This window comes from Athene noctua, chromosome 20, assembly GCF_965140245.1.
Source record: "Athene noctua chromosome 20, bAthNoc1.hap1.1, whole genome shotgun sequence".
Taxonomy (NCBI): Eukaryota; Metazoa; Chordata; class Aves; order Strigiformes; family Strigidae; genus Athene; species Athene noctua.
In genome coordinates this window covers 6,933,468-6,961,051 of record NC_134056.1, presented here as the reverse complement: position 1 = coordinate 6,961,051, position 27,584 = coordinate 6,933,468, and the positions used below count along the sequence as shown (strand labels likewise).

The following is a 27,584-nucleotide window of genomic DNA, read 5'->3' as shown; positions in this document are numbered from 1 at the left end:
CTCAGTGGCTCCACTATGAAAAGAGCAGAAAGTCCACAAAAACTGAAGTTACTAAAATATGGCCAAGATTAATCCAATTCAAGAATACTGCACCCAGAGAAGTTTTCCAGCACATCTTCAACACTTCAGGGCTTCTACCAGGATGATCTTTGTTACACAATCTTGAGCTACTCGCTTTAGCATGGGGCATTACTCCTCTGCCAGTGCTTTCAAGGGGGCAATGTCCCCTTGACATGGGAAGGGCATACTGCCTTTCTAAAGGTACAGTTACTAGTCAAACCTGGAGTGCCTACAGCTAACAACCAATCCAGGACTAGCTATAAATAACCACCACCTCATTTAAATCAGGTATTTATGTCTGTGGATAACACCTGCAAGACACCAAGCAATGCCAATATTAAAAAAACTCTTCAACATATATTATAGGACCTACAACTAGTCTGCCTTTTAAGCAGAAGAGACATGGAATATGTTACAGGATTCAGCTTCACCCAAGAGTCTCTCTCAAGGTGCCAACAATGCCCCTTTTGAGCAAAGCAAGGGCATTTCCAGAGCTAAGTTCACATCCTCTGACTCAGCAACAGTTTCCTACTAATTCAGTCGCCCTGCTAAGCTCAATATACACTGTTTCCCCCATTTAAAAAAATCGGTCTCTTCCAGTACCTGAGCATCACCTGAATCACAGTATCTTGTTTCTTCAGATACAAAATTATAACTATGGCTACTAGACCACACAGAGCAACTAACACTGAAGTCAACCATCAAGTTCTTAGCAGTAGGATCTAAGCTAAAACGGAATGGTTTAATCCTGAATCTGTGACACTTCCTTCCTCCCATCCCTGTGGTCTCTTCTCCCTTATTTCCCACCCTGCTGTACCCACCACCTGATCACTTGAAGAACCTGCTGCTGTCAGAACAGATGGTCTATTCTGAAATTCAGTAGAGAGGAAACAAAAAGAAACAATGAAGAAAGAAGTGGGAAGTGGAGGGAAGGATGCAAAGAGAAAGAATGAATGGTAAATTTTGAGTAGCAACCAATGGATAGAGAACAAATCAAGAGAAGCTTCAGAGGGCATGAAAAAGGAGGGCCCTTCTGATCCAGTTAGCAGGCAACTCTGGATACTTGGCAGCCCGAGGGCCTGTGCTTACCTGTCGCCAGGCTCTAATGGCAATTTTCTGGGTGCTCCCCACAGTCACACACCCCAAGAGAGGACAGCAGGACAGAAAAAGGAAGCTCCTCCAGCACTCTAGAAACCTGAGCAATCTCTCACTACTTTCCCAGTCTGTCCTGGGGGGCGAAGCACATGCCTGCATGCCTGAGTCCTTCTACAGAGGCTCTTGGCCCTAAGGACTAGGCACTGCTGCAAGTGATGGCAAGTATCACCACTTGGGCACCTTTCCCCACCCTTGCAGGGACAGGGTGTCAGACTCTCCAGACACCTCCTGCAACATTCATTTACCTGCACCTGAATAGCCAGTGGTGATTCCAGTCTCCAGTGCCCACACCACCAACCTAACTGAGGTGCCTTTTCACCAGCGCCTAGTCCTGCCTGAAGCAGCAAGCCATGGCTGAGAGGAATGGCACAAATCTTTATCTTGCTGCCTTTCAACCCCAACCTCAGAAACAAAAGCTGCTGTATACAAAGGGCATAATCAAGGCAGGTTCCCCCCCTCAGCCTCAACAAATAACAGTATGGATCCCAAAGGGCAAAACCTGAAGCCCCCTCAGAGAGGGCAGGAGGACCCCAGAGGTTGATGGACAGTTCTAACTTGCTTCTCCTCAGCCATGTGCTGCTCTTCCAGAACAGGATATGGACCAAGCCAACCAGAAACCAAGCCAAACACCACAGGAACATTTCCCTGCAATACAGCCCACAGCTATAACTGCTGCAGTCTCTGAAGTTGAGCCCCATACGCCCCCACCAGCAGCACTCAAAGGCTACTTTGGGATTAACCCTGTCCTACAAGAACAGAGGGGAAAAAATTTAAACCCCAGTTTCCAGCTTGGAAAAAACCCATAGATACTAAATTTCATGTCAAATGTGGCCGCATAAGAAATACCCTTGGTTTTAGAAGGAATTACAAGTCATGCTACAGACAGAAGGGTGGCCAGGACATCTCCAACACCCCTCAGCTCTAAAACATTCAGGGAGCAGGGCCATGGCCCACAGTGGTTCATGTTTGGCTTGTTGGCTGGATGGCCCCAGGCTGGTACCACTCAGGTCTCGTCATGCTGAGGAGGTGGTTAGAACACCAAGTGTGGCTGCAGGCAAGTCCCTGCCCAGGTCACAATGCTGCACTGCAGCCAGCAAGGGGGTGGAAGGTGCCAGCTCCATGCTGCCTCTGGTTACCTTCTTGGTGCACTGTCTAACGGTATTGATTAACTCCGAAATGACCATGTCCACGCATTTCAGGCAAGGTTCTTTAATCTTCTTCACCTGCTTTTTCACAATGGTCTCAAAGGCCATGTCGGGTGTGAAGAGACCGGTTCTAAACACCCAGGGGTGGGGATAAGACAAGGCAGGAGGGTGAGAAGGGGCAAGGAGAATGTCACAGCGTTACACACACATCTTGGAGAAGGCACTGCCATCACTGAAACCCGGCACGTGGGGCTGGGGAATGTCATGTCCCCTGGACAAGCCCTGACTGGAGTCCATGGAAAATGGGGGACGCATGGCACCTCCCAGGAAGGAGGTGCTGAGGGAAAAATGGATCCCAGCAGGACAGCCATGGCCAAGCCACCATTTCACCTCAGCCACCAGGCCTAAGGGTGTCAAGGGCTGACCCCTCTGCAGAATATTTGACCTCAGAGTTGTGCAGCAGATGGGAGGCCTTCTCTGAAAGATTTTTCTTAATGATTAGAACACTAACACATTTGATATCCTTTATCAAGCTCAGCTAGTGACTGAGCAAACAAAAGGAATGAAGATAAATCTAGGTCAGTATTTGTTCACATCCCAGCATGCAGGAAGGGCACTCAGAGGCACCAGACCCTGCTCACCTCCCCAGAAGCAGCACAACTCAGGGTCTCAGGGCTGTGCTTTCTGACAGCTAACCTCCACTGAGGGGAATACAAGCATGTTTGCTAACTACGTCCTGGGGACAGGGGGATCCTGGTGATGGGCAGCCCAGTGCTCCCTCAGATCTCTAGGGGAGGAGGTACTTGGTATCAACAACTGTTTTGAACAACTAACTGTTGGTTAGTATGGAGGCAGAAAGTGAAAACCAACATTTTAGTTTTAACTAAATGAAGGAGTAATATGGGCTTGAATCCCTCTTTTTATCCTTTCTTATGTCAAGACACAAGAAGGAGGGAGAAAATGTCTAGTCACAAAGGCAGTTTTACCTTTTAGGCTTCTGCGACTCTCACATGGGAAGAGAAAGCAAACTGACTTGAATGACTGTCCATACTCCCAGACTCAAGCCACCGGGGTGGTCCAAGGAGCTTACCCCTCCCCTTCAGCTGACCTACCGTACCTCTGAAGTCTTCAACTCCACGCGGAAGGTCTAGAGGTATTTACAAGGCTATGCAGCCAATGGTCTGCCTAGTGCGTGATACATGCCTGATACCATGGATGTTCTTGATGGCATAGCTGATCTCCCGCCGCAGCTCCTTCTCATCAAACTCCATCTGCATCAAGAGAAAATTGTATCAGAAACTGTTCAACACTTACTTGCGTAACCCCAGGATACACAACAGCATGCTTTACAGAGAAGAGGTCCCATGCCAGCACCATCACGTGACAGATGAGATATTAGCCCAAGTGCTGCATACAGATCCAGCCATAAAGCTTCTATTGCCAATGCAGACATCCTCGACAAATATGAACAGCCAAGGGCCTACATTTACAGACGCCAAGCCCCAGCAGCTCTCAAGGGGTTTCTTTGAGATAAAGCAATAGGACTGAAGTGCTAGATTGCTTTCTAAAACAAACTGTTTTGTCTCCCAAGATTTAGTGTGAAGTCTTGACAGCTGTTTTTTCAGTCAACACCACAAACAGATTTACAATGGAGATACAAAAATGGATTATCCCATACAAGGCAGGCTCTTGTATTTAATCAAAAAGGCCTCATCTTATTCAAATGCAAAAAAAAAAAAAAAGTAGAAAATCCAAGAATGGTATGATTTGGCTCTCAAGTCTGTTCCAACTGACATAAAAAAAGCTTTTCCATACCCCTTCTAATCAGGCTAATGTACTTTGCCATCCAAGAAAACTATCATTCAATAAAAATTCTCTTCAACTATTATGACAGCAGAAGAGTTTCTACTCTGTTCCCACTTTTAGGCCACTGATAGGGGAGAGACAAGTAAACCCAGGTGTATCTACATCCTCTTTCCTGCTTCTTGCATATCTATTAGGGCAACTTTAGGTCTAGCCTAGTGCTCAGGATCAAGGAAGTATAAGTTTCAGCACCGTTTGTACTATGTGAAATTCAGCCAAAGTAGCTTTAACACAACATATCTGCAAGGGCATTCAGTCATTGATTTACTACTGTTTATGTTAAAGGAAGATATTTTGCACATTTATTTTAGCATATACGAATTGAACCAAAGAAATACTGTCATTTAACTAAGAGAAGGTTAAGTACTGTCACAAGGACAGGGACCAAGGGAAAGGTCAGTATTATGGAAAGGCTCCGATAAGAGGCAAAATAAATAAGAAAGGTGATAAAAGGAAAAACATGAAACAAAGTAGACAAAGATAAAGACAGATGATAAAAGATACCAAGAGGAGTAAGGACTCAGACAGAAGAGGTAACAGACAATAGGCAAGACAGTGTGGATCTCAGCAGCACAGGGAAACAGTACCTTCACCAGTTCAAAGGGGAAACGCTCATGGAAGATGCGGTTAATCCTAGCTCCTCCTGACAGCTCATAGGTATCAATTTGGTCTCCAGAGCCTTCAATGCGTTTCTCAAAGTCCACAGCAAACTGCTGGACCATCCTGAAAGAAAACAAAAAGCATGATGTAGAAGTCATGGCCGAGCAGTCACCTCCAGGCAGGGACACACAGCTGAGGCCACTTACTGAAGCAGAGCTTTGGTCTTGCGAGCAGGGTCATCAGGGCGAAAGTTCTTGTACTCCTCCACCTCCTTCTCGATGGAGAGAAGCTGGCTTTGGAGCTTGTTCCGCAGCCCTGGCAGGGTGTCACGGATGTGGTTGGTCAATTGCTGCAAAAGAAGAAGGTTTAAGATAACAAGCCTCTAGGTGGTTACTGGGAAGAGTATGCTACCTCTGCACCACCAAATAGAGGGGGATGCTCCTCTCTTCTGGGTTAAATCCTTCTGAGTGGTCCTAATATAAAGTCTATCCCAGGACATATACCAGTTACGAGCTGGGTGTATCCTGCCTCCCCAGCACCCACACATTGCACCCCTGTATTCTTGACCTTCATTTTGCCTTCTAGTCTGGTACAAAACTCCCATTCATACAAGCCTGTTGTCTCCAATCCAAGAATAAGTTTCACATACAAGCATTGGCATCTGATAATTACACCAGGGTAAAGGCTATTTTGTCTTCAGATTAGCACACCACTGGCACCCAAGATGGTGATTAAGTGTGACAAGGAAAGATGGAAGGAGCCAAAGCCACTGATGAGGCTCTAATAAGAGGGTTTCCACAGAGCACAGCTGTGGAAAACTCCAGTTTAAGGATGAATATTTAAATAAGGAAGAAAAAGGACAAAGTAACTCTTCAGTTAAAGGAGTATTTCAAGGGAGGAGAGAGGGAAGCAACAGTAAGTTGCTACTGTATGAGACAGGAGATAAGACAGCCTTAATGGGAAAATAGCTACCAGTATCATATTTAAATCCATCTTTGCAGCTCACTGTTAGGTACAGAGACCGCTAGAAATTTAGAAAGTCTCTTTTAGCTTAACCAGAAGGACCTTGCATTCTGATAGCGTAAATGCCACGAACCAACTATTGATTTTGCACCAGTGTCACAGAGGATAAAGCAGTGCTCTGCCCGCAGTGTGTCTGCTCCATTACTGGCCTTAACGTGTTTCACTGTATCAGCATTACACAAGTCAGGCAAACTTCATAGGACTTGGCACCAAAACGCCTTTTATGATTCAGAGGAGGAAGACTTAACCAATCTTCTCACTACATCAAAACAATTTAAAGTATTTATTAGTTTGTTGACCACAAATCTTAGCTTTTCCTGTATTCTCCTACCTCAGCCGAGCCCTAATGGCCAGCCTAGCTATTCTTGTGACATAGTGGGCAGCAGTTCTTAACTGTTGACAGTACCTGGTTCAATACTTTCTGCAGGTAGGGGGTTCCCATGCGATCAGCCATGTGTCTGTAGGCTGGGTGGGAGAGAAAAAATTTTCTCTCTGCAGCCAGAGCTGCCTGAATGTCCTTCTTGCCATCAATGTCCTTCTGACTTCTGTTGACTACACCAATGTAACCTGTAACAGTGGGGTTAGAGATCAGATGGTTCCAAGGATGAGAATGTAAACAGGACTTAGACTGAGAGGGAAATTACCCAGCTGGCAGCACTGCAAAAGGGGAATTCTAGTGGCAACAGATTATTATGAACCAGTTGAAAGAGTTTAAAACTAGAATTTCCTCTGAATGGCCCAGGTTCTGATATTTCTGTATGCAGAATGAAAATAACTATGCAACTGAGAATTAGCTTATTTATTACTGTCCCCCCAATCATAAAGCATACCCTAGTATCATTCATTTGAGACTCTTCTGTTAAAGTCCTTAGGATAGGTACTTTGCTAAGGCTAGACACAGCATGTACTGCTGTGTCCACAATCATTTCAACTGATACACTATGGTGATCTCATCTAGACAAAAGACAAGGCATCTTTTAGACAGAAGTTCCATTTTTGCAGCTTGCTTTATTAAAAGAAGGAAAGACAAAGTAAATACAAGGATAAGGCTATGCTTCTGCTAGGACTACATATCAAGGTGCGAATACAAGTTCCTATTAACAGTGTGACTGATCCCTGTTCCCCAACTTTTCTCAGCTCCAGCTTAGAACACAGATAGCTTAACCACAAGTTGTAACAGATGTTGCAGGAAGGGGATGCACTGGAGGAAGGGGATGAGGCCAGGACACCTCACACATGGAAAACAGAGGAAGGAGATCACAGACAAAGCATGGGGAAAAATACCTCTACGAAGAGGAAGTAATTTATTTTCTAATACATCTCGTGCATCAGTTCCTTCATCCATAAGATCCAGCTTAGTGATGACTCCAATAGTGCGTTGCCCTATGGAAAAAACACAAGCATACAAGTTGTTTGCTTGATCAAGAAAAATTTTCCTCTGTTCTCTGAGCTTACATACTGCCCAACTTGGTTACTCAAGGGCCTGATCTCAAAATATTACAGTTCCTAACATGTGCAAGAGACCACGAGAGCAAAACGGACAACGATCAAGCTCAGTTCTCACTTATATCCTGCTGAAACACGCACGTGGTATGACACAGCAAAAAGGGATTTTAGTGCAGATTTTCCTATTTTTCTCCAGGCAGAATGTAGATGACTAAAGGAAAGGAAATCCTTCATCACTTCAGAAATGAGGCTCAGAAAGGAAGAGGGGAGTAACAAAAATTCTATTACAGAAACTGTTGACACTCACTAACGCTGCTCAGAAGAATGTATGAAGATACAACCCAAGACAACAGGCAGGAGCCCACAGCTACTGGGCTAATCACAACCAAAAGGTAAAAGGAAAATCAGACCACTGTCTAATAACGTCATGCTCAGTTAAGAGATATTTACCTTGAGGATCCACCTCCTTTGCAATCTTCAGGGCATCAGAGTTGGCCAAATCGGAGTTGGCTGGGGATACTGCCAGGATGAGGCAATTCTCTTTGGTGACAAACTGCATGAGCATATCTCGAATCTGAAACTCGATGTCAGGGGGCTGGTCCCCTACTGGGACTTTTGTCATACCCGGTAGATCCACCAAGGTCAGGTTCAGGACTAGACATAGGAAATAGGAGATAGCACAAGGGAGTGGTGAGGTAGGAACGTACTGGTCTTCAAGTACCACCTGTAGCTTTAGTGTCTCCAATATACAACAGGCATAACAGATGCACACACAGAATCACACAGAGCTTCCTCATTCCTTTTTGTTACTGCTTAGTAGGAACTAGTTGCTAGCTGTTACTAATTGTGACTGTCAGTGATCTCACCACCCTTCCCTTTAAACCACTTATTTTCACACTGATCAGGGAAACCGTGCCTTCAAAGTCCTTCCACATATGTTCCTCTGAAAGGGCAGGGATAACATTACATTTTTTCACCTCATAACAAAGACAGGAGACAAAAGAATTGGTTCCACTCATTAAGAGCTGTCACTGGTATTGAAGAGCTCAGTCCTGCCACCCTTATTCAAGGGAAGCTCCTGTCAAAGTCAGCTGGGCCTTCTCCTGAAGGACTACAATATGCAGCCCTATAACTGTTCAATTGTCTCGCCGAGACAAAAAAAAAAAAACACCTAAAAATCAAGCATGAGTTCTACCCAGCCAAATGCTTTGTAGCACTGAGCTGCTGCTTTCCAAAAAAAATGCCCATACAGCTGCTCACATTTAAAGAGCTGGCAAATTTGGGACTATGTCACTCCCTTTTTAAAGCTGAATTCTTCCACTGATATCAGCTGTGTATGACATAGGCACTACCTGAAGAAACTACTACACAAAGTAGTTTTTACTATTTACATGCAAACAGAAGACAAGTGCTCTTCAAGAAAGCCACTCTCCCCATCAATTCTTTTTTGTTCCATTTATTTGCCCAAAAAAGCAGTAGCAGAAAGTAGGAAGAGACAGCAGCTCTCGCTGTGATGCCCATACTGATGGAAAGGAACAGCCTCAGGAACAAGTTTCTGCACAGACATCAGTTACTTCAAGAAGTTCTGCTAGCAGTCAGCTACTGCAGCTGGCAGACAAACCTGTTTTAGCAGTGTGGCTAAGGCTGGCAGTTTGATACAGCATGGCCCAGGCACACGGAAATTAAAACCCATGCACACTCTCTGTTTCATCTCTGTTCTTTCTGTCTTCATGACAAAGCAGCAACCTGCCTCATCTATCTCCTGACTGAGATGCTGCATTAGGACTCACCATGGGGAGAGTAGACTCGAAGGTTGATGGGCACAGGGGAAATCCCTTTGTTGGAGCCAGTAACACGATCCGTTTCAGCCTCAATCTCCAAACGGACCTCCTCAAAATCAGTGAATTTCTTTCCTTTGCAGTGTAGGAACTCACCATATTCTATTTAAACAGAAGCAGAGAGTCAGAAATAGTCACTGAAATCAGAGAAACACTCAAACTGTAATGAAAACATCACGTCCCAAAGCAAAACAAAAAACAGTTGAAGGGATGAAGGCTGGCAAGGGCCTTTCCCACTAGGACCTGGCAGGCTGGCACTCAAGTTACTTCAGTCACGTTATCTGATCAGCATCTGAGAGAATTCAGCTGAGGCCAACATCTTCACAATCCAGCTTTTGTCTCAGCAGGGGTGGCACTCTCACCTTCATTCAAGTAATAATCCAGGACCTTCTGTGTTGATACTAAGTGAACTTAGCACACACCTGCCTGCAGCAGCAGTGACTTCCACAGCTACACTGGGAGATCCCTTGGTACTCAGGAGAACTTAGACTATCTCTGTATTAAAGTGCTGGGAGTAAAAAACAGTCTCATTATGTAATGAGAATAGACTCAGGAGTCTCAGGGGAGCAAAAAACCAAAACCTTCTCTTAACACGGTTTTGAACTGGCTGGTGGTTGGGGTTTTTTAAGTGTCAGTTTCTGAATAGCCTAATCAATCCAAGAACCCTCTCTTTTAATTTTAAAAGCATAAAAGTCAAATTGTCTCCTTACTGTAGGCAAGAGGACTGCCATGGATAGATAAAGTTCATCTGGCAAAAGAGGAAAAGTACCTTGAAACATTCACTTGCCAACTCCTGGATTAGATCTTAACTTATATTAAGGAGAACGGTAGTGAAAATATCTTGAAAGTGTGTAGCAAAGCCAGTGAACTGCCCAGAACTCTGTAGTCTATTTTCCAGACCCCAGTGTTCTCACACTGGGTTTTCAGTACATTATCTCACCCCCTTATTTCAGTAGATTATCAGAAAGGTCATCTGGCTTTTAGGTCTTACCCACTCACAGCTGCACAGGCAAGAGAAAATTGTGACAAGTGTATGCATGGAGCCTTGCCTAATAAATTAAAACAAAAAACCTAAGAAGCCTTTTGCTTCTGAACACTTAATGCATCAGATGTTAAATAGGTAGAACTGAAAACCAGCTGCAGATCATTTTTACTGGGGAAAACTCATTTATTTTTTCCACACTGATCAGTGCCACTGATCAAGTAAGACCTTTCTTGACTAAGACAGCAATCTAGCTGGACACACAGGGAAGGTAGCTCACATACCTGTGCTGGAGTTCACCAGCTGCAGGACCAGCGGGCGTCTGGTTACGATGCCAGATCCACGTGGCAGAAAGTCCCTGAAATGAAACAGGAAGTTTCAGATGAATGAATGATTGTTTCCTTCCCTTTTCAGTTTTCTGCTTCTATAAGCATACATAGATTCTAAGAGGGAGACTCAGCCACAGGCACAAAAAAAATTAAGGCGCTAAAAACCAAGTGCTCCTCCTTAAGGAGGATAAGAGTTTGCTCTTCTGAAGAAGCCTATACTCACAGCACATCCCTTCTAATCCTCCCTGTAACACAGTGAAATGCTGGGGTTTCAACCCCAAGCCCCAAATGAAGGTTGACATGTGGGTGATTCCCACAGCCCTTCCCAAAGGGGGGTGAGTTTCCCTTTAGGCTTCCCTCCAGGGTGCTCTGGCCTGGCAGACAGAGCCACTGGGTAAAGGAGCCCCAGGGGTCTGCATTCAGTAACCCAAGGTCAGGGGTCCCACGGAGGGATAACAGCTGGGACCCCTTGCAGGAGGGGCAGTGTCTGTGTGTGAGGTGGGTGCCCTGTGCAGAGTTCCCTGTTGGGGAAGGACCTCCCGCCTCCCTGGGACTGGGCTCCAGTCAGGTCTGGCCTTTGTAAACACGGGCTGTGAAGAGATTCAGTATGTGGCTTCCTTGGTCTTATGTGTTTGGTTTGTTGACTCGGTTGTCTCCCGTCCCTTCTATGGGAGACTGCATTTCACCATTTATTCCACCCATTGTTGGTCATACAGTGTCGTTGTTGGGGTCAGTGGGATTGATGTCGGTTATGTATAATCTGACTTGTTTGTACCCCCAGCGCTCACCCATGTACTGACCCCTTTTGTATCAAATACAATTTGGTTATTGGTTCATTTTTATGCTGGCTGTGTCCTTTATGCTAGGCCTAATAATTGGCAAAACACACATATAGCTTGGAGCTTCAGCTGAAGGAGCTAACAGGCCCATTCAACACATGTCTGTACTTTGGAAAAAAAATAATATATTTCATCAGAAAGAAAAAAGAAGTTGAAGCAGAGCCTGAAAACTAGCATGTATATTGTCAAAAGGAGGCAATTACCTGAACTATAATGAAATCACTCACGCCCTGCACTTTGGGGCTTGAGAAGATACCACATTGTTCTAGCATGCAAACACCATACAATACATCTGACAGATTAAACAGCACTCAAAGGCTTGCCTCCACCCAGGGTTTCTCCTGGACAACCACTCAAGATGTAAGTATTGCCAAGGCAATGAAGCAGCAGCTTCATTCTATATTCACAAGAATCCTGAATTTTTGTGTACTTCAAATCATTGCAAAGGAAGAAAGCCTTCCACTACCCTTCTCCAAATGCTGACTTAGCAGCCACAGCCCACAAGTTCTCCTTTGCTTTTTCTTTTTCCAAATCCAAATGCTTTGAGCAAAGCTAGGCATGTTCTCTGCATCTGCTGATGACCTTGCTAGTTTGTGGCCTGGTTTTCAAGTATTCAGCAGTTCACATGGCTCTTCAAGAAGCACTGAGCATTTCTGAAAATACGATCAATTGCTTCCTTGCCTAGTGGGAGAAGCATCATTTCAAAACATTGTTCCTACAGTATGAATATTGTTTTCTTTATTAAAAGAAGTCCTACTTACATTGCTGGGATTCTGGCGCACAATCCTCCCTCTCCTGATAGATGGGGCAATGAATAATTTTGCTAATTCAGTAAGAACTAACTGCTCCGGTGAGTAAGAAATCCAAGACTACCCGTTTTGAGCATCTTGCTCTTAGTCCTGCATGAGTGTTACACTGACAAAGGGTGTGAAGATGAGGAATGAGCTTTTGTTTTAACGCATCACACAAGGACTTGAGCAGTTTTGTTTCAGCTCCTGGTTTGGCCACTGATTTCCCGTGTAATCCTATGCAAGTTCTACTTCTCTGTATTTCCCTTTCCTCAGCTATGAAAGTAATTCTCCATCTGTGGGACTGTTCAGAATAACTTGATAATATCAAAAACTGCAGAGTAGTTTCAAGGGAAGGGAGGGTAAAGAGGCATCCTACAATCTCTAACATCTCGAAAAATGTCTCCTGTAAATTACTAAATCTGGAGTAATGAGACCTCTGGTACAACTCTACCAGTTAAAATAAGACTGTAACGCGTTTTCATTATTTCAGACTTTTCAGAAGTATAAAGAGTTAACGGGGGTTTGTCTTTCATTTGTTTTTCAAATAATACAGCTCTAGTTTTTCCATTCCAGTGGGATTAACCCGGGAATCTTTGAGGCACTGCATCATTCCAGCAGCTTTCTGCTGTGTCAGCTCCATTCCTATAGATGTCTGTGGTCAATATGTGAAAAAGACCTACCCTAGCATCAGTTTTTAGCATAACAAATCCATCTGAGCCACACTGACTTTATTTTGAACTTACTGTACCTGAGAAAAAGTAACCTATTACTACAGATTCCCTTTCTAACACACTGAGACAATAATCTAGTTATTGATCTCCAACTTGCAGTATTAAATCCCGATTTACTGTAGGAAAAGCACCACTTTGCATTTGCAAGCATGAGCTCTCCAGGAATTAAGATTCCACTCATGTTGTGCTCCATGTTTTCCTGATGCTTTCTGCTTTGGCCAAAATTCTGATTTCTCTGTTGTCCTTGTCACAGCTACTAAGGGAAAAACTCAGGACAAAGATAGATGCAATGTGGTATGTGGCATCTGGGTTCCAGTGTTATAAAAAAAGTGATCCAATTTATTGTGAAAAATGGGTAGCTATGGAATAGCTAGGCTATTCCAAGGAAAAAACACTAAGTCCTCATAGAAGACCAAATCTAGTCACCTAAATCAACAGTCTTAATGCCACTTTGATTCTGAATGAAAATATGTGCAATCTGATCCTTAATATCAGAAAAAGGTATGCGTGTTCTTATCTACAAACTACTGGGGGGTATATACAGTTCAACTTTTAAGTTTTCTCTATGCATGGCTCCTATCAAGAGTTATTTCCAAAAAGCTCCATAAAAAACAACTGATGCAGTATCACCCCACTGTATCTATACTATTCCCTATTATTTTATTCACCTACTTTTTCTCTACAATATCTGGGACAAACAAACTCCTTCCCCCTGCTCTAGCTAAGCCTTTCAGATCATAAACACCAAAAAGTACAGATTAGTAAATTCTGCGGCAAACTGGCTGGGTGCCAAGTAAAAGGCACTGTAGGGAGTCTTGCCTCCCCTCTTGCAGTAGGCGTAATAAATTGCTTCTGTAAATAAACGACAACAACAGAGCGCATGTGGCATGGACAACATGCACAGCTCAGGTTTTGAGGAGCCAGGGGAAAGTTCTACACACACACACATCCCCTATTCCCTCAGAAAGAGCAGCACAAAGTGATGAAATTAAGTCTGAATCAGGGAAATGATACATGAGATAAGAACAACCACATGCCAGATGAATTGGGCAGACAAGAACAGAAGGGTCAGAGATAAACTGGCTTATTCAATTCCAGCACAGGAGATGTACAGCAGCAAGGCTAAAGAAGGGATATAGAAGGATGGAATAGGTCTTCATAAATAACATGCTGGAAGGCTCTGAGTGTGGAACAAGGGCAGCAGGGATTCCGCTTGTAAGACAAGGCAGCCTCTAGCATGACATCAAAAGCAGCCTCACTACATACATCTCTACACAAGACTTCGTACCTGACATATGTTAATCCATTAGGTTGAGAGTACCAACACCCTGTTTTCCTCCTTCACTTTGTGTCTTAAGAACTGAAAATTACTTTTTTGTTGCGTTGTTTGTAACATGCAGAAGTGACATGACAACAATTGATTTTGTATGCTTTTAAGCAGGAATTCCACACTGTGCTGTTGCAGGTTAGGCTTCATCCAGAAAGCACAGCAAAGTAGCAGCTAAAACAGCAAAGCTGTATTCAGAGAATACTTAATTTGCTTAGCTATTGACTCAAAATTCCCTATTAAGATACTGAAGTATCAGTTTTAGCAATGCAATTCCAAGCATTTCATCAGGGTTGGAACACTGAGCTCAGATCAGCTACATTCCCCAAACTGTTAGTTATTGCAAGACTGTCTTGTACATATTTCACACTCATCTTTCCTTAACTACTGTCAGAGAGGATGTTGATCTAGGTAATTTTTTGATCTGACCAGTGATAGATCTCCTCTTCTAAACCAAGACAACAAAAAGAGCCAAGGATGAAAACCCTGATGGGTCTCAGGCTGAAAGAGTTTAGGCAGGGAATTGACCTGAAAAGGCATTTATTGTTATATTTTGCATTGCTCACTTCTGGAGTGCTTATACATATTCTCAACTAGCTTCATAGCTACCTCAGGGCAAACCCAATCACATCATCCCTTCCAGTCTTATTTCTATTTTAGTATGCAGAGCTGCGTTAAAGTACAGCTTTGGGCTGAAAGCTGCATTAGTAATGCAATAGTAAAAAAATAAAAATAAAAATAGAGGGATGGAAAACAATTTAGCAGTTATTGTAGAGCAACATTCGAACAAAATCCAAACACATGAGAAACATTTTAAGGCAATCTCAATGTCATGCAACAAATACATTTATAATCAAGGCACTTGTAACCTGAGGGTTTCCCTGCTAATTTTTTTAATTAAAGCTAGACACTCTATATAGAAAACCTGCATGGATTCAGTATCTTGGAATCTTACAGAACAAGCAGGTGCTATTAATGACAGAAAAACCACGTTTGCTCTATAAACAAGTTTCCAAGTTCATTTAATGACTTGCACAGTAGAAAGGATTAGAAGTTAAAGGTAACGTGGACCAAAGACATTTCCCACTAGAGTATTTGCACGACACAGGTGACTGACAAACTGTTTGGATAATTCAACATATACTGTATGGAAAGGGAAGAAAACAATGATAGATGCAGTCAAAAGAAGTAGGACAGATACCCATATGAAAAGTTTGGGACTTCCTGAAGAGGCACACGTTGAAACTTTCAAACAAGTTTGTTGTGCGTGTTCTTTGCTACTACATTGAAGAAAATGTGACTGTCACCATTAAAAGACAACATGCATGAGCTGGTTTGCTGCAGTATGGCCACATTTGTCCCTAAAGGACATGCACAATTTGCTAGTCAAAAAAACCCAATTTGTTTACCCCTTTGGTCAAACACTTGATCTGATATTTTCTTGTTAAACAAGAGATAACTAGATCTTTCAAGGAAGAACTAGTCCTCCAGCATCTCAGTGATCATTATGGGCATAATGTGCTTGGCGTATTGTGCTGCTTTATTAGAATAAATGCTCTCAAACCTGACAAACACAAGAGAAAAGCAATTGCATGAGCAAGTCCATCCCTTTGTGCTTTGCTAGAAATGGTTAGCTCACTGTTACATGTTAGTGCTCTAACACTTAGAGATCCCCCGTAACAGTTACAGTGGCATTTAATCCCAGCAATACAGCATTTGCAGGTAACCTGCCTACGATCTTGTAGCTGTGACATTCGGCAGTGACAACCATAACTTCCTAAAGAAAAGGAATGTAACATGCTAATGGCATCCTTGAGTATCAGTTCAGCCTGCAATTGCTTCTTAATACGTATTTTGCCGCTGCAAGCATGAGCGTTGTGCATTCCCTCCTTCCACCAAATTCAAATAGAAAAGCACCTCTGCTAGTCGTCTCCTTTGCATCACATATAGACACTACTTTTTTGCAGCTCATCACTTTAATAAGAGGCCTCCTGAGGTTTGTCAACACATCACTATGTGGTACTGACCAAGAAATTTATTTCAGCCTTAAACACACCCATGCGAGGCAACTGCATTAATGCAGATCTTCAGAGAGACCCAACAGAAACACTGTCTTTTTGCTCATATGTTCTAGAAACCTTAATGTGGCCAGATAAGAAGGCTTACCCCAATCCTTTATGCAACACTACAAATGAATTTTAACAAGCCCAGCTCTCAACCCATCAAGAACTCAATTTCAAAACAGAAGGATACATAGAAAATACACAGAGAAACCCAAAAACATTTGTCAGTTCACAGGACAGGCAGTTAGGACTCTGGACCATACAATTAATTTTGCCACCGGTTTACCAAGCCTCAGGAACAAGTTACTCTGTACTGCAGAATTAAAGTGGTTTTGCACCTTCTCCATCCACTGGCAATCTGTATTTCTGAAAGGACTTTGTGTCAAAGCTTTTTCACGCATGATTTCATTCTTCACTGAAGTTGCAACTAAAGTCATCATCAGTCAACAACAGAACCAAGCCCATGGTACTGTCTCTTCTTCAAAATGGATGACAGACCAAATGCATCTACCACCACTTACTTTCCTCCCCTCCAGGGAAGCTGGAAAGCTTGAAAAGCTGTTTGTAGAGGGCTCTAAAATACAAATCCAGGCATAGCCTATATATATCAATACAGCATCCTTGCAGTTTATTATTTGTCAGTTCTCATGAGATTCTTGGATTAGAATGCACTAGAGAAGGTAAAGCCTCAATTAAAAAGCTGAAACAGCAGCTTATGAAGACATAAAAGTAGTTCCAAAGAACAGAAGAGTGACCACTACCATCTGATCATTAATCTCTATTTGATTTGTTATTAAATATCTACAGACAAATAAGGTATTAAGGGATGTGATTAATACCCAGTTTGGATTATATTAGTTTCAGAAAATTAAGATTCACACAGCTGCCACAGTTTCACATGGCTGTTTCTGTTTAAATCCAGTATTTGTTATTTTCTCTGTTCTGGTGGTGCACAGGGACAGCAATCCTATCAGAACTACACGGCACTATGCCAGTAATAGAGAAATACAGTTCCTGTCCCTACGGATTTTACTATCTGGTTACACAGTTGGAATCTGCTCCTGCTTAAGCTTAGAACTTATATTTATAGTTGATCATTCACCATTCACACACATCCCAATCAAAAGTTCATTAGCTCATCATGAGACAATGCATTACAAGAATCCCAAGACAATTTAGGGTACCTTTGGTATGCAACTCTTCTGATCATTGCACTGATTAGCAACAGTCACATCCTCTTCATACAGGCTGCATTCTATGAACAGCTTATAAATCTCTCTGAACAGCACTTCATTTCACCGCACAGCAGCTATGTTTTTTCAAACATATTTTTACTCCAGCATGTGTCTCTCATCAGTCCTTAAAACACAGGCTGACACCTGTGCGACACATTAGCCACAGAATACCTGCAAGGTTAAAAATATTTGCTATTAATCTTATTGACTACTAAAACAATCACCTCTGAAATGGCAGTAGCTTTCCACTTCTTAGACACTAACTAAAGGCTGGTGCTCCTTTGTAATAGACACCATCAAGTTCTACCAGAAGGTAGAAACCTGATGCAGGAACTGCCCTCGAGAACACCTTCCTAGTCCAATCCTTCAAGTGACATGCAAGTACATTCATAAACAATTCCAGAACTCTGACATGGGACAAAAACAAGGACAAATTTGGTCTTTCCTCTGCCACCCAGTAGGATAACAAGAAGCTGCATTACAGATGTAGACTTGACTTTCCTGCTGACTTTGTGGCTTCTATGAACCCTTACGTTTCCTGAACCTAAGTATTTATCAAATAAAAAAATCCAGACAGGCCAACATGAACTGCAAGCATTTAAAAAGTGGATGCATTATGATCAAAAGCACCCATCAACCTGCTATTCTGTTTCTCTCTGCCCTTAACTTTCATCTTCCTTTCATTCTGCATCAAGTGAACTTGGGACACCAGTCCTACAGCCTCATAATCACATAAGACTCATTCCTAGGTAGCCACTTTTTTTTGCATTAAGGTTAGCACTTTTAGACTCAAAGAAGTTTAAGCCATGAGATGTATGCTATGTATCTGACAATCACAAGAGTGCGCCTAGCCTTGACCCACAGTGAAAGAAAGCAATTTCCTAAGCACTTGGTATAATTTCTTAGGGTGTAATTGGTACTGGCCACACAATGAATACATATAGAAATAAAGATCTATTGTAAGTACACCACATTCCAGCATACTGACAATATTATTGTCCACAATGATTCATTATTCAAGAATACAATTGTGAAAAATAAAGACAGGCAATAGTTCATGAGTGTCATCATAATATACATGTTAGCAGAAACAAAAAACGAAAGAGAAGGCTTCCCACTGCCTTGTACCTTGAGTTCCTATTTACAGTAGCACTAAGGGAGGTTAACACTATTGTGCTGACTTGGAACACTTACAATTGCTCTGTTAAGTAGTTCTGGCACTGGAAGAGCATCATCCACCTAGCCATTTCTCCCCAGTACAGCTCTTCAGATCAGTAACCTAGAAGAGCCAAGCAGATCTCTTTTCAAGTTTCAGAATCTGCTGTACATAAAGTGAGTTCCCAGAGACTGTCTTAGAGGTGCTGTCTGAGTAGGGCAAAGCACAAATACTAGTATAAGCTAGATACAGTTATAGCATACTACTGGATAATTTGCAAACAAGAGCTATTGGGGATCAATAATGAACTAGAAAGTAACTTCTGAAGTTTACACCTTCTCCTATTCCCCTATCTGCCTTGAGTTCTTATATTCCTTTGCACAACATTGCAGTTGATACCAGCACAGGTCCCCAGCAAGTGTGAAGGGTATTCTGTCTGGTTTGACTTTATTAAGGTTTTATGCAGAGACTGGTGTTCAAACATGAAAGAACAGCAACTGTGATAATTCACTGTAAGAAAAAAAACAAGTGTAGAAGTAGGTTGTATTACATGTTCACACACACATCCTGCTCCAAACCTGACACGATTCTCCCTGCAACAATCACGTTTCTGTTTTGTTTCCTCTGCCCCTTTTACAACTGACCAGAATGCGTGGTCTGGAGCTCTCCTCCATCTTTTTCCTATGCTGTGCTCCCACTTTATTCAAAGTAAGAAAACAAAGTAGTGTACTCACAGAGTTAGCATATGAAGTAAATAAAGCCAATAAGAAACATATATTTACAGCAAAAGGCAGCATTTCCAAAGCCATAATGATCCCACATCACAGGTTTTGCCAAAAAGACAGGGAACCTTTCATGAGACTGCCCCCTCTGAGAGAATCCACCTCCATAGCAAACTGCATGGCTGGCTGTATGAAAGCCTACATACACCAAGTGTGGCAAGTCAAATCCAGTTCTTCGTGAAGAAGCATAATAGTGGGGCTTGTTTCACTGACATTTGGGACAAAACGATGTGCCATGGAGAGACAGCAGCTGAATAAGCTTCCATCTCAGCCACAGGGCTTGTCTTCTCATCATGGGACAGAGTAGTAGTACTTGGTCACTGATCTAGATATGCAGAGGTGACAGTCTCCAGTACCATACTCTGTGCCACCTTCCTGGTAATTCTTGGTAGAGCACAGATCTTCTCTTTCCTATGGAACAGCATAAAGCTTTTTGTTACTGAAATACATTATCATATTTACGTGCTCTTGTTGGTCTCTCAGAGGACTCACATGCCATGAACATCAAAAGCGTTAATCAAAAATGTGTTTCCCTCACTCAGAACACGTTCATTGAATCAAGTGTGGTCTGAGGGGGCTCAGACAACCAGAGAGGGGATAGGCCCTGTGCAATCTTCTCCCACTTCTCTGACACTTCAGCTGCAGTGGCCGTGTTCAGACTCCAGCCTGCAGCCCTTCCATAAACACTGCTAAAGCAAAAAGAAAAGCACATAACAATTTTTACATGAAAGCTTGCTTAGAAACAACACACTCCCCTACCCTCCCACAGCACACTAAATCTCTTCCAGGGTGCACTAAATTCTGCTTTTCTGGCTTATCTCTGGCTGCACAGACTGGTTCCCAAGAGTCACTGCAGTCAGTGCCTCTCTCATTCACTCTTTCCGCACCTCTCAAGCCTTCACATGCCTCTATGCAGTTCTCAAAGCAGTGGAATAAGATAAAGATTTTTTCTATTGTTTATTTTTATTTGAACCCTTAGGGCTGACTTTTCTGTTTCACACTCCACTAGCTTCAGGGTACATCAAAATCTGGAAGACAGCTGTATGTGTTATGCCAAGTCATGGCTGCAACTGAGCCTCTGTGCACAAATTAATCTGATGCAAACCTACAGAGGTTCATAGCTGTACTGCTTTCACAGAGCAAGAGACAGACAAGGAGGTCAGAAGCATTCTTACACCTTAGCTATTACACTTTTATTCAATGGCCTGGGGGCCCGCCAGCCCACAGAGTAAACCGCCAAGAGTTTGCCCCTGGGATTTCTGCTGCTGAATGTCTACAGTAATTCCAAGGAAGCCAATATACCCCAGCTTAATGCTTGGTAGACCTTGCAGCAGGATCTGGCCTGACTCTTGAGGTGCACTATATGTATTTTTAAATGACCTGAAAGTAAGGCAAAGATGTTATGTTCTTCTGATGCACCCCTGCAAACTCATAACCAAGGGTTACCACATCCAATCAACTCACTGGCTGCGTCACAAAGCAAGAATTTCTGATAGAGCTGCACTCCATCCCTAACTCAGTTTATATAATGTGCTGAAGGAGAAGAGGAGAAAGAGCCAAGACACGGGAATTTCTCTCCATTAGAGAGGGTTGTACAGCTCCTGCACTACATTTATTGGAGGTGAGGAAGAGAACAGATAAGGCAATACCTTGGGAAGGGTTTCAAACACATACAGGTATTCCCATTTTCGCCAGTGGTCTGCTTTCTATCTAGAAATCTAAGCTTTCCCTCTTAGAGTCATTGCTGGGGCCTAGATGGATAAGTACCTTTAGGACATGAGAGTTTTGAAATACAAGAATTTGAATGTTCAGCACTAGAACCTTGAACAAGGTCCATTCATTCTCAGTACTACAGACCACTAGAAATATATGGGGTTTAGTAAGTACTGGTTTTATTAGAACCTGTTGATGGATATTTATATTCATGCTTTGGTTTCTTCTCTGGTATCATGAGATTAACTTTAATTTTAGAAAAAAGGTTTTAAAATCCAGTCACAGGACTTCAGGTGCTGGGACTTCCCAAAGGAGTACACCAAATATAACAGGGCACACAGTAATCTCATCAGCAAGCAACATGTGAAGCCTGCCTGAAAGCTCTCAGCTTCCCTAGTCCTTACAAATACTACAAACAGTTCTCAGCTCTTGCCCCCAATGTGTGGTAGTGTATAAGTGCAGTTCACCACCTTAGGCATCCGAATCAAAAAGTCTGGGCAGGCTATACACTCACAGCTGCCTATACTGTAATGCAGGCCTCCTTTCTGGCTATGAGTGACCAAGGTTAATTCCTTGCTTCTAAGTGCCATGGAGGGCTGTGACCCTGGGAATCCTGGCACACAACAACAGTGCCTTGTGTCATCCCTGCTGAGGAAGCCTGAAATGGGAGCAGATTGGATCTACACATTTCTCTCCCTAATTATGATCACTGTCTAGATAGATAATCCCTTCATGGGCTGCTGCTCTACAATTGCAGTGCAGCAACCAATCCCATCAGAGCCAGAACCAGACCCAGGGGGGAAATTCCCCTCCTACTTCCCTGTAACATGGTGAAATCTACTTGTTTCCATAGAAACAAATCAGTTTGATATCCACACAGCTCCTGCATCCCTCACTGCTGTGCATCAGTCCCAAGCTGCTGAGGCTGATTTCAAGCAAGTGTCTACAGCTATAGGTCAAGAGTTTGCATTAGAAACAAGGTGTATTCCTGGCATACATAACCCATCATCTCACTTGAGATGTCATTTGCTTAAATTCATCTCTGCTGTGAGAGAATTAATCAGCAATATCCTTCTCCTCCATTTTGGGGGTTGACTTATCTGCCAGATCTCTCCCTGCTATCTTCTGCAGATGGGTTAGCCCAGAATACGTGAGGATGTAGAACGCAGATGGGGAGGGTACTCCAACACCTCAAGTGCACTTGTGAGCCAATTTCCTCTTTGTATTTTTGCAGGTAAAAACTGTAAAGGGATTTCCTTGTTTAGAACTCTGCATTTTACTGTGGAGGATTATTTAGAGTGGTACAGCCTGCAGTGCATTGCCTGTTCTCAAAAAGTCACTGCCCATTATAGCAAATGCCGCATTGACTCTAGGCTGCAGCGCTGGGGAAGGAAAGAGTCTTGTGAGAGTAAAAATCTGCAGCACTGCTGCTGTGCAGCTTCCCCTGGGATCTTTTGGGTAATAGAAAATGAAGTCCTAGATTTTGCTTGCTGCCTTGGGATATCCAAGGTAAAGAATGACACGGTGCTGATTCTACATGACAATATCAGAAACTCAAGGGAATAAGCAGCCTAGTATATCCTGAATGGATGTGGCTGTAAGGATTACACATTTGTGGAAAATTCAGCTTTTATTTCAAGAATTACAATCCCAGGAGAAAGAAAACAATGCAGGTTTCGCTCACTAAAAAAAAAAAAAAACAAAAACCAAACACCAAAAACCACAAACCAAAATGCCAGATCTGTATAGCAATACCAGGATTCAGGGGAAAAGCACCACAGCACTGGCTGGGTCAAGATGCCTCCAGAACCACAGGTATAAGAAATACTGCACTAGCATGATGTATTCTCTACCCCAGCAGCTGTAAACCAGACCTTTCTGTCTGCCTTGCTGACTTTGCATCATCATAGCATGAAAGCAAGTTTTCCTTTTGCTCCCTCTGAAGCATATATACCCTGGCAAAAAAAGTCATACAGAATCTCCCTGCAACTTCCAGTTCCCAAGAGGACAATACCAGACATCAACAGCACCCTAGAGCATCAAACTGGTCCAGTCCTGATGGCAGTAATGAAGAGACACAGGGGGTTTTTTATGGCCATAAAAATAAACCCATGAGCCAGCATCTTTGCTTGTCTCTTTCTCAAGCTGCACTGATCTGTCATAATACTGCAGTAAAACTATTCTGCTTTGGCACAAACAAATCTACTGATAAATCTTGGCTTTGCCATAACAGAAGGGTTGCGCAGCCTTGAAAAACATGACCTGTACAGCACCTGCAACTTGAGCTGGGAGAAAACAAAAGGACAAGCTGTACACTAAAACTCTGGGACAGGAATAACTGATGGGAAAGCACAGCCACAATAACACCCTAGGATTAATGTATGCTAAGACTGATGAGCAACAGGCTGACCTTGCTATTTCCCACCACCAGTGTCTCAGGCTGCAGCTGAGTCTAGACTAAAGGCTGTCCAACAGTAAAGGCTCTCCTGTGTTCAGGGACACCACTAGACTATGCAGCAGTAACTCATATTCAAGCTATTTGTCACAGAACTCTGGATAAAAAGGGGGGTTTGTCCCTTTTTGCCCTTCTCTCTTTCAGAGAAGGAAACCAGGTACAACAGCAGACTCAAAGATACCAAACACACATGGTAAGTATCACCTTATATTTCTTGTCAGAACTCCACTGCCTCTGGAGTCCTGGCATTTGCTGCAAGACCTAGGAGAACGCAAGACCTAGGAGAACAACAAATGTAGTTCAAGACACATTTCATCACAGCAGTATGGCACTTCCTCCACTCCCAAACAGCACTGTGTGCTAGAAAAGGAGACAGTCTCCCCAAAGCCTGAATGCCATAAAGGGTACAGACAACAGAAAGACTTCCCTGGAAAAAGGCAAAAATCACTTGTGTGAGCCCACTAACACAAACCCAAACAGAAGCTGTATGAAGGAGGTGGTACCTCAAGCCACGATGTGCTATTAGTGGCCAGACATGGATGGTGGGTTTATGAAATTGAATGCATGTTCCCTAATAATTTCTCTTGGTTCAGTGGCAAGAGGCAGGGCGTGTTGCGGACAGGGAGGTAGGCTGCTTCCCTCCCAACGGGCCAGGCAGGAAGGACAGAGTTCTGTGGGGTACAGAGTTAACACGGCAGTCGAGCACCCTGACCAAACTGTCCAAGGTGCATGGTTGTCCTGCAGAGGGAATTTAAGATGCCAATTTATATCTCTGCTCTGCCTGAAATATGCAGGAACAGTGCCAAGCTCCTTGCTATGCACTGCACCTCTGCAGTTTCAGATATAATTAGGATCACCCTGGCTAGAAACATGGTGCAGAGGCACTGCTTCTTAAGCCCTTGAAGAAAAACCAGCAGACTGACTGCTAACACCTCTGGTGCAGAGCAAAGTCAGAGGCATTAAACTCTACTTCAAAAACCACACAAGAACTCCCCATTTCAGGCTATACCAAAATGAATGTTGGATCAGTGGTTCCAGAAGCGATGAAGTTTTTGACCTCCTGGCTGGTTCCAACGTGTCTGCCAGAGTTCCTTTGACCAAGCAGTGGGACAGCAATTTTCATGCCCCAAGGATTTTTCTCTGTTCAGGTTTGGGCAGTGACCACAGGAGGCCACCAAAAGGCAGGTTTATATACAGATACACATCCACAGAATTTCTAAAGGAGTCCAAGTCTTCATGGAAAACTTTTAGGGCTTAAATTCAAAAAGGAGGGTCAAATTGATGTTGCCTATTAATGGGCACTCTGAATCTATAGAAAAATTGTGGTGTAGTGACCTGTACAAACAGACCAGAGTCTTCTGGTCTTCCATTCCTCCATTCCTTTCCCTGGCATCTTCCCCTCACCCCTTCAAAACAATACACTGATTTCTAGTAACATTTGCTTTTGCCTGTCCAGGTGTCCAGTTTGAATTCAACTTTGTGCAAACAGAAGATGGCAAAATATCAAGTACTAATGCAGTGCCTCACTTGTTCTTTAGAAGTAAGTATTCTTTAAATATAATTTTTTCAACAGTCTATACAAATTCATTCAGGAAACGGACCTCTTTCTCTAAGATGAGTTTGGGGTGCCAGATAGTATGCAGGCCTGGCATAACAAACACATCTTGTATGAACAGGCATAAACAGAGAATAGATCCTAGGAACAGGAACATCAAAGTAGCACAGCCCAGAGGAAAGTACATTGCTGGGATCTCTGCTGAGAGCCGCACTGATGTAAAAGAGATGACCTGAGTTACAGCACTGGAGCTACAGCATCAGCTCTGCAGTGTGACCCCTTGTCATGCACCAATCCCTGAGAGTATTCTGCATTTTGGTATATACCAATCTCTTCCTTACCTCTGGCTATAACCCCACTGCAACAGATCTCCTCTCAAGGCCATCATGCTCAGACATTTCCCAGCTATTCATAGAGGAGCTTCTATTAAAAGTAAAAGCACAATCAGCTTAAGAAATAGCCAGAGATTACTCAAGAGATCACAGCAGCCAGAAAGAGAGAAAACTGAATACATGTATTAGAAGCAAGGGGCCTCATCCTGACCCAGAGCAGCATAAGTTTACCATAAATCTTAAGGAAGTCAGTGGAGGTAAATATCAGCATAAAAACTGTGAGGGTTAGAGCTTTGGTTTTTACTGGCTTAATTCTAAACTAACAGGTCATCAGGTGTATTCCCCTGCTGACAGAATTGTTCCTGTGCTGGCAGGTAGGTGGCAAATGGACAGTTATTTTCCTTATAAGCCCCTGTTTGTAGAAATTTATAATTACTTGGATGAGGAGAAGTTCTCAGAGCTGAAACTACCTGTTAATTTGTTGTCAGAGCATTGAGTCAGATCCTACATAACCTACTCTGCCTTTACACATGCAAGAGTGGCAGGAAAGCAAAGACGAGGAACTGAACACAGACTTCAAGACTTTTGCCTTTAGGTACCTCTTTCCTTGTTCTAAGAAATTCAGCACAGCCTCCCCCATCCCTGGATCTCTATTCTCAAAAAAAAAAAAAGTTTTTCCTAGTGCTCTCCAGGGTAAGTTAGTCCTGATGTAAAAACATTTGCAGATGTTGAGAACCGAGTACTCAGCATCTCTGTAGACTTCTGCCTATTGATGCTTTGAGAAAGGGTCTACATGCAGCTGAAGAACTACTCTGAAATACAGCTGCAGTTTATGCTCAGCTTTTATACAGTATTACAGCAACACTGCCTGCTCTTCGGCCAAAATCCATAGTAGTATCAGTTTAATAGCAGCTATGTCCTCTCTCAGGTGCCCCATATACTACACTGGCCACTCTTACATCAAGACTGTTTCACAGCCACAAAATAACAGTCCTAGCATAGTCAGACAGGATCCCAGCAATTCTCATGTTTGTTACAGTAGTGTTAACTCTTCACCCTTCAACACAGCTGCAACAACGCAACCTAAAGCTGTAAGAAACAGGAAAGGGAGTGTTAAAGGGGACTGTTGAGGCAATACATTATTAAAATTGTATTTTCACCCCCAGAGACTCGAGTGCAATTCCTATTTCAGCCAAAAGTGAGGAACTGGGTTTACTCCAAACCTCATTTTGTATAATTTATTGTTCATTGTGACTGAAACACAAGTATTTTAGCAGAGTTTATAGTTTTGGGGCTAAGCCCTGATTTTTAGGAAGGGAACAGTTGACAATACAGGACTTAGAAGTTCTGGAATTCTTTATACTTGTCTCCAGGAGCATTTAGGGAACAGCAAGCATCTTTGAAAAAAAAAAAAAAAAAAGTACCTTCAAACATCCATGTTAGAAATTGATGCTTTCAACACAAAAGATATGCTGCTCTTCTGTTAGCTTAATGGCTATGTCCAGGGCTCTAAGAAAAGCCACAGAAGTCACAAGACTTGCAAAAAAGTGGCAGAAGTTGGCGAGTTTGGTTCCAGTCAGCAAGACGCAGCTTGAGGAGTTTGCATAACGTCTGCTTTCAAGATGCTTTCCAAAAGCATGTTATGCTGAACTGCAAGAAGCTACTGACCAGGGTTTGAAACACCATCTCACTACCATTTGGTCATGTCTGGATCTGCCAAGCCTTTCAGAGCATCTAGCATAGCAGAGAACAGACACTTGTTTTCAGACTCAGGGCTTATTCTTCCCATGCTGTGTCTCGAAGAAAAGAAAAGCAGTTATAGTCAGCACCAGCCTAGGAGCTGTGACAAGCCTGAAGGTCGTGCAGGAAGCAAACTTTAGCAACTTAATTGTCCTGTCTGCCCATCTATATAAAACTGCTTAAGAAAATTACTGAGCCACTTTACATTCAATTGTTATTAATTAAACTATTCACTAATAGGACTTTGAAAAAAGCTGGACATAAATACAAAGTATTGAGTCACCTGGAATAACTGTTTAAATATCTAACATTAAATTGTGCTCTCGGTTGCCAGTCACAATGTTTTGATGCATACTCTTGCCTGCTCCTCACTAAACACTGAAATGTTGTCTCAGTCCTCTCTTCATAGTCACCCCAGTATTTA

General features: G+C 42.9%; 1 protein-coding gene across 15 annotated transcripts in view; it reads right to left on the bottom strand.

Annotated features, from left to right (window-relative positions):
- Positions 1-27,584, bottom strand: part of DNM1 (dynamin 1) — a 70,164-nt gene that overhangs the window by 34,525 nt on the left and 8,055 nt on the right. For 10 of the 15 annotated variants that reach the window (XM_074923498.1, XM_074923500.1, XM_074923495.1 and 7 more), the window contains exons 2-10: positions 10,397-10,470; positions 9,083-9,232; positions 7,743-7,946; positions 7,131-7,229; positions 6,253-6,413; positions 5,030-5,172; positions 4,811-4,946; positions 3,564-3,631; positions 2,352-2,490 (exon numbers count right to left, since the gene is read on the bottom strand). In XM_074923498.1, coding sequence (XP_074779599.1) covers positions 2,352-2,490; positions 3,564-3,631; positions 4,811-4,946; positions 5,030-5,172; positions 6,253-6,413; positions 7,131-7,229; positions 7,743-7,946; positions 9,083-9,232; positions 10,397-10,470 — 1,174 coding nt within the window. The remainder of the gene's footprint in view (positions 1-2,351; positions 2,491-3,563; positions 3,632-4,810; positions 4,947-5,029; positions 5,173-6,252; positions 6,414-7,130; positions 7,230-7,742; positions 7,947-9,082; positions 9,233-10,396; positions 10,471-27,584) is intronic. The other 5 variants (XM_074923499.1, XM_074923501.1, XM_074923486.1 and 2 more) reach the window with 1 other exon arrangement.